The sequence below is a fragment of the Nerophis lumbriciformis genome, linkage group LG31 (genome assembly GCF_033978685.3).
Source record: "Nerophis lumbriciformis linkage group LG31, RoL_Nlum_v2.1, whole genome shotgun sequence".
NCBI lineage: Eukaryota > Metazoa > Chordata > Actinopteri > Syngnathiformes > Syngnathidae > Nerophis > Nerophis lumbriciformis.
The window spans coordinates 20,799,696-20,806,614 of NC_084578.2; the positions used below are offsets into that span (position 1 = coordinate 20,799,696).

Here is a 6,919-nt window from a genome sequence, read left to right on the forward strand (position 1 = left end):
CATTTACAGTATTGCTGAAACACTCCTTTATGCAAGACCTCAGATATGGACACAACCAGTGTCGTCATGGAACGACCATCGCCTTTACTTGTACGGTACGTAGACGGATACCCACTTACAACAGTTACCACTGTTGAAGACTTATGGAAGTAAAAAAACAAACAGAATGTATCAAAAGAGTTTCAGAGTATGATCCATGTTTGCTCATGTTTGAATTGCAAAAACAGAATGTATCAAAAAAGTTCCAGCCTGTAAATCCATGTTTGCTCATGTTTGAAGTGCAAAAACAGAATGTATCAAAAGAGTTCCAGCTTGTAAACTTCTCTTGGCACATGTTTAATGGTGGTTAAAAATCTAATGCTACATGTAAGGATGTTGAGGACAACATTTAATTTTGAGGGGGAGTATGTGACAGGATGTAAATTTAGGTACTAGTAGAATACAATCATTGTAAGTAGCAGAGTAAGCTCTTGAGTTGTATTATTATGTCATTTTATATTCGCAACTTAAAAATGTTTATTATTAATGGCAACAGTAAAGCACCGTTATTTGTATTATATGAAGCTAATGTTATTGTAATGCCAGCATTAATAAGAGCTGGACGGCTCCAGCAGGGGGCGCGTTGTGCTGGGAGCTATACTACGGGACACCTGACTTCCTCCTTGTAGTCATTACACAAAGTTGTGTCCTCGTATCTGTATAACTCAAACATCTTCCTTCTCAGGGCGATTACACGGTGTCTTCAGTAATGCGGACACTGTATTGATCCGTTGTGGTGAAGAAGGAGCTGAGCCAGAAGGCAAAGCTCTCAATTTACTGGTCTATCTATATTCCCATCCTCACCTATGGTCTTTGGGTTATGACTGAAATGACAAGATCACCTGGCAGGAGCTGGACGAAGTGGCTGGGGGAGTGGGGAGTCTGGGCTTCCCTGCTTAAGCTGCTGCCCCCGCGACCCGACCTCCGATAAGCGGAAAAAGATGAATGGAGGCAGATATTTACATATATCCGAATTTAAGTGTTACTTCTTTTTATTTCATAATCATATTACAAAACAGCTTGTGTTTTTCTTCCAAATGTGGTCTTTTGGTTGTCTGCAAAACTGTGTGCTTAACCTTGAATGAGGAATGTTAGAGAGAGATAATGGACATTTGTTTTGGCTAGAGACACAGGACTGCCAGGGACTTAAGAGGGGAGAGGGGGTTTTCGGGGGAAGAGACGATCTTAGGGGCGCATTTGAATGTTCTATGCTGGACTGGTCTGAATGTATATCTGCAAAGCTTTGCAAATATATTACAAAATACCTATTCTGTCTCTGGTGGTTTTTCAACTCAGCTTTAAGTGTCGTAAAGAGCTTGGGAGCGACTTGTGACTTGAATTCCCTGGGAGGAACACCTGGTCCAAAACGCAACAATGGACAGACACCACTACTGTTGTCTTATATTTTCCACACAAAAAAACAGAAGCATAATACTTATATAATATAAAGCTGTGTCATCAGGAATTTTTTTTTGCCTCTTTTTTTAAGTAAATATATTTATAGGTCAAAATTGTTCCCATAACATCATAGATATTACTATAATTAATAATAACACAATTGGTTATGATGATGCAAACCAGTTGTTGCAGCAGCTGTCCAGGTGGCTGGTCTCAGATGATCATTGAGGTTCACCTGCTGGATGTGGAGGTCCTGCTCTGGCATGGTTACACGTGGTCTGCGGTTGTGAGGCCTGTTGGATGTACTGGCAAATTCTCTGAAACGCCTTTGAATACGGCTTATAGTAGAGAAATTAACATTCAATTCATGAGCAACAGTTTTGGTGGACATCCCTGCAGTAAGCATGCCAACTGCACGCTCCCTCAAAACTTGCGCCATCTGTGGCATTGTGATGTGTGATAAAACTGCACATTTCAGTGTGGCCTTTTATCGTGGGCATCCTAAGGCACACCTGTGCAATAATCTTGCTGTTTAATCAGCATCTTAATATGCCACACCTGTGAGGTGGGATGGATTATTTTAGCAAAGAAGCAATGCTCACTAACAGTTTTGGACAGATTTGCGAACAATATTTGAGTGTGTATAGTAAAAGTTTTGAATCTTTGAGTTCAATTCATGAAAAATGGGAGCAAAAACAAAACTGTTGTGTTTATATTTGTATTCATTGTATTTACCTTCTTGTGTAGCAGTGAGCAATGATGACCATAACATCTAGATTATTGTTGGCACTGGAACTAATCATTCAGAAATATTGGAGTCATGTATGTATATTTTGCTCTTAAACTAGAAAAAAAGACCTTATTGTGAGGCACACGCACTAACCCCTGTTATTATTATTATTGTTATTATTATTATTGTTATTGTTATTATTATCATCATGCTTGTATGTTATTGGTACGCTGACCCCAGCCAAACATCCAACCCCTTAAAGGGCAGTGCCCACTTGGGTCCGCCTCACAACCTGTGTTTCATGTATTACGCTCTGTGTTTACGTTCATCCAGGGGACTTCAAACAGTGGCAGTTTGCTCCATCAATGAGAGCACAACGAGTCATTGACGTCGGCTCATTGAAGGGGAGATTCAACACAGATGAAGAATTAAATTAGATTTATGAAGGAAAGGTTTGGACAGACATCTGGCAGAGTTCAAGCTTCTTCTTCCAGACCATGGAGATCGAGGACAAATCAAAGCTCTGCTTTCCTCAGCTCATCAACATATCCTGCCTGAAGCCCACATCTCATTGGTCTGAAGGTGTTCTTTTGAGCGTTCTGTTGTCCATCATCTGCATCTTCACAGCGATTCTCAACTTGCTGGTCATCATCTCAATCTCCCATTTCAGGCACTTATTTATTTTCACAGCTCACAGCAACATGTTCCTAATGTAGCCTGTTGCATGACATTAATACAATTTCAATGGGTCGTTTTCAATGTCCTATCTCATTTTCTGTGTGAACTGTAATTATCTCTTGCCTTTAATTTTCTTTAGTCCACTAAATACATATGTTGTCTTCTTTATTTCTTCTTTGTTTCCAGGCAGCTCCACACTCCCACCAACTTCCTTCTCCTCTCTCTGGCTGTCTCTGACTTTCTGGTGGGCCTTCTGGTGATGCCTGGAGAAATAGTGCGACAAGCATCCCGTTGGACTCTTGGTGATGTCCTGTGCTTGTTGTATAAGTATGTGTCCTACTTCATGACGTCTGCCTCAGTCGGAAACATGGTACTGATATCAGCGGACCGTTATGTTGCTATTTGTGATCCTCTGCGCTATAACACCAAAGTCACTGTAAAAAGAGTTCAACTTTGTGTTTTCTTTTGTTGGTTCTTCGCTCTCCTCTACAGCAGCATCGTTTTAAAGGATCAGCTGGCTCATCCTGGAAAGTATCAGTCCTGCTATGGAGAGTGCACCATTATTATTGACTACAATGCAGGAATTATGGATGTTGTAGTGACCTTCATCCTTCCTCTCAGCATCATTGTCATTCTGTACATGAGAGTATTTGTGGTTGCTTTGTCTCAGGCCCGAGCCATGCGCTCTCATGTTACATCAGTCAAACCACAACATACAGTTGCTGTAAGAGCAAAGAAATCAGAATTGAAGGCAGCCAGGACTCTTGGTGTCCTTGTCCTTGTCTTCCTCATGTGTTTCTGTCCATTTTACATTGTTACTCTTGCAGGTGTCTCTGTTGCTGCATTTATAATGCTTGTGATTAATGTGTTGTATTTCAACTCACTTTTAAACCCTTTGATATATGCCTTGTTTTATTCTTGGTTCAGAAGAGCCATAAGACACATCATCACCCTGCACATACTGCAGCCTGGCTCCCGGGGGCACAACATTCTGTAAATAAAAGGGTCATATTCATTTTCAGTGGAGATCACATAAATCAGTTAACCAGTTGCTTGATGTCATTATTTCATATCTCTTTTCTCTAGATAGAGTACATTTTAATGGGATTTATGTACATTCATCCTGAATCCTTTCCTGTCTACGTTGGCCATATAAAGTGAATTTTATTTTATGAATCTTTTTGCTGGAAATGACAACGCGACAACAGACTCTTAGACTTTGTGATAGAGATCGTCATGAAAAAAATACTGCACTATTGAAATGTTTTCATACCATTTTGAGGAGACACAGTCATGTTCACCATTCTTTGAAAAGCTCTCCCTTATTTTAGAGTGGTGGGACAAGCGGTGAAAATTGGATGGATGGATGGATGAAAGGGCTCTCAACCTTTATTCTTTGAAGTACCCATTTTGGAATAGTGATGTATTATTTAACAATGTAATAGATTTCCTCATAATGCCTCATGTTGTAATCATCCATCCATCCATCCATTTCCTACCGTGTGTCCCTTATGGGGTAGCGGGGGTGCTGGAGCCTATCCCAGCTGCACACAGGCGGTAGGAGGGGTACACCCTGGACAAGTCGCCACCTCATCGCAGGGCCAACACAGATAGACAACATTCACACTCACATTCACACGCAGTCACGGGGGAGAACATGCAAACTCCACACAGAAAGATCCCAAGCCCAGGATCGAACTCAAGACCTTTGTATTTTGAGGTACACGTACTAACCCTTGCACCACCGAGCTGCCTGTTGTAATAATCCATATTTTTGGATTAAATTATTGAATGCATTTTGTAATAAACGTGTTACACATTGCAAAAGTTATCACAAAATGCTTTTGCTGCACTTTTTTTTTTAAAGAAAATGTACCAATTTTGTACAATATGTAATAAACCATCACAATTGTTGCCTTAGTTAGAAAAAAAAACCATGAAGCATTCCATAGAAACTAGTTGGATGTTTCCTCAATCAAATGTAACTGTATCAATTAAAATTAAACTAGAGATAAATTGTGCACTATTGTATATTAATGACACAAAAATGACCAGTGCACTAAAATGTTGGACGACATACACTCATGAAATATGGAGTATGTTATTCAAATAAAAAATAAACACACGAAACGTGTTTTCTATTAATGACCAATTGCATGTTGTCTGTTAATATTAATACGATATAAATAAAAATATCTGGTACATTATGTAATTAGACACAGTTTTGTCATCCATCCACTTAAAGCTACAGGAAAATGGCCTATTTGAAAGAACATGATGAAAGGTATGTTCTAACTTCCCCTACCCCCGCGACCTTGAGAGGGACGAGCGGGAGAACAAGGATGATTGATTTGCAACTAATGGCTTATGAAACAATAACAGATAATAGACCAAACTTTTAAGCCAGTAATAATGAAAAAATTAGCACAGATGAGATATACTAGTATATTACACATTAAGGAGGGAGATAGGAGGACACACACACTATTACAGCTTTGTGAGCTACAACACTAACTAAGTCCTGCTAATATATCAGTATCAACAGAAAACATGCTTGCCTAAAAAGAGTACGGAGAAGAATAAAAAGGAAAGCAAAATAACCAGCCAATACAAACATCGGTAAATACAGATACGTGAAGGTTCAAGTCAGATTTAAATTAAACAAACCTTTTATCCTTACAAACATTTTAGAACAGGGGTGTCCAAACTACGGCCCACGGGCCAAGTGTGGCCCGATGACGTGTTCAGTCTGGACGGTAAGACGTCAAAAGTTTAATAAGAAGCCTGAAGTATGTCTTGAGTTTAATTTTATTTACCTGAGAATTAAGTTGCTGCAATATTGCCATCATCTTGTGGTCAATGTTAGTGTTCAAGGTCAATGACCATGAGGTTTATTTTGAAGTGTCCAGAGCAAAGTATTGATTTTTATGACCCAATCCGAACAACCTTTCTCGCTCATGATGCAAATATGTTATAACCGACACAGAGAGTTAACATATGTCACACAGAACACATCTCCTGCTCATTGAACTTTGTTGACATCACACAGAATTAGAATAAATAGTTTAAAAAAAAAAACTAAAGTTAGTGTAGTGATTTCTATATCAAATGTATTACATTACCTAAATATTTAATATCTATATCACTACACTAACTTCAGAACTACAAACCCCGTTTCCATATGAGTTGGGAAATTGTGTTAGATGTAAATATAAGCGGAATGCAATGATTTGCAAATCCTTTTCAACCCATATTCAATTGAATGCACTACAAAGACAAGATATCTGATGTTCAAACTGACAAACTTTATTTTTTTTTTGCAAATAATAATTAACTTAGAATTTCATGGCAGCAACACGTGCCAAAGTAGTTGGGAAACGGCATGTTCACCACTGTGTTACATCACCTTTTCATTTAACAACACTCAAAAAACGATTGGGAACTGAGGAAACTAATTGTTGAAGCTTTGAAAGTGGAATTCTTTCCCATTCTTGTTTTATGTAGAGCTTCAGTCGTTCAACAGTCCGGGGTCTCCGCTGTCGTATTTTACGCTTCATAATGCGCCACACATTTTCGATGGGGGACAGGTCTGGACTGCAGGCAGGCCAGGAAAGTACCCGCACTCTTTTTTTACGAAGCCGCGCTGTTGTAACACGTGCTGAATGTGGCTTGGCATTGTCTTGCTGAAATAAGCAGGGGGGTCCATGAAAAAGACGGCGCTTAGATGGCAGCATATGTTGTTCCAAAACCTGTATGTACCTTTCAGCATTAATGGCGCCTTCACAGATGTGTAAGTTACCCATGCCTTGGGCACTAATGTACCCCCATACCATCACAGATGCTGGCTTTTGAACTTTGCGTCGATAACATTCTGGATGGTTCGCTTCCCCTTTGGTCCGGATGACACGATGTCGAATATTTCCAAAAACAATTTGAAATGTGGACTCGTCAGACCACAGAACACTTTTCCACTTTGCATGAGTACATCTTAGATGATCTCGGGCCCAGAGAAGCCGGCGGCGTTTCTGGATGTTGTTGATAAATGGCTTTCGCTTTGCATAGTAGAGCTTTAAC

The 6,919-nt window shown here is 39.6% G+C and overlaps 1 protein-coding gene across 1 annotated transcript; it reads left to right on the forward strand.

Annotated features, from left to right (window-relative positions):
• The first annotated feature begins 2,664 nt into the window (after positions 1–2,664).
• Positions 2,665–3,842, forward strand: LOC133574217 (trace amine-associated receptor 13c-like). Its single transcript, XM_061926311.1, has 2 exons — positions 2,665–2,837; positions 3,032–3,842. The coding sequence occupies exons 1-2, from the start codon at positions 2,665–2,667 to the stop codon at positions 3,840–3,842; spliced, it is 984 nt and encodes a 327-aa protein (XP_061782295.1).
• Positions 3,843–6,919: the final 3,077 nt, after the last annotated feature.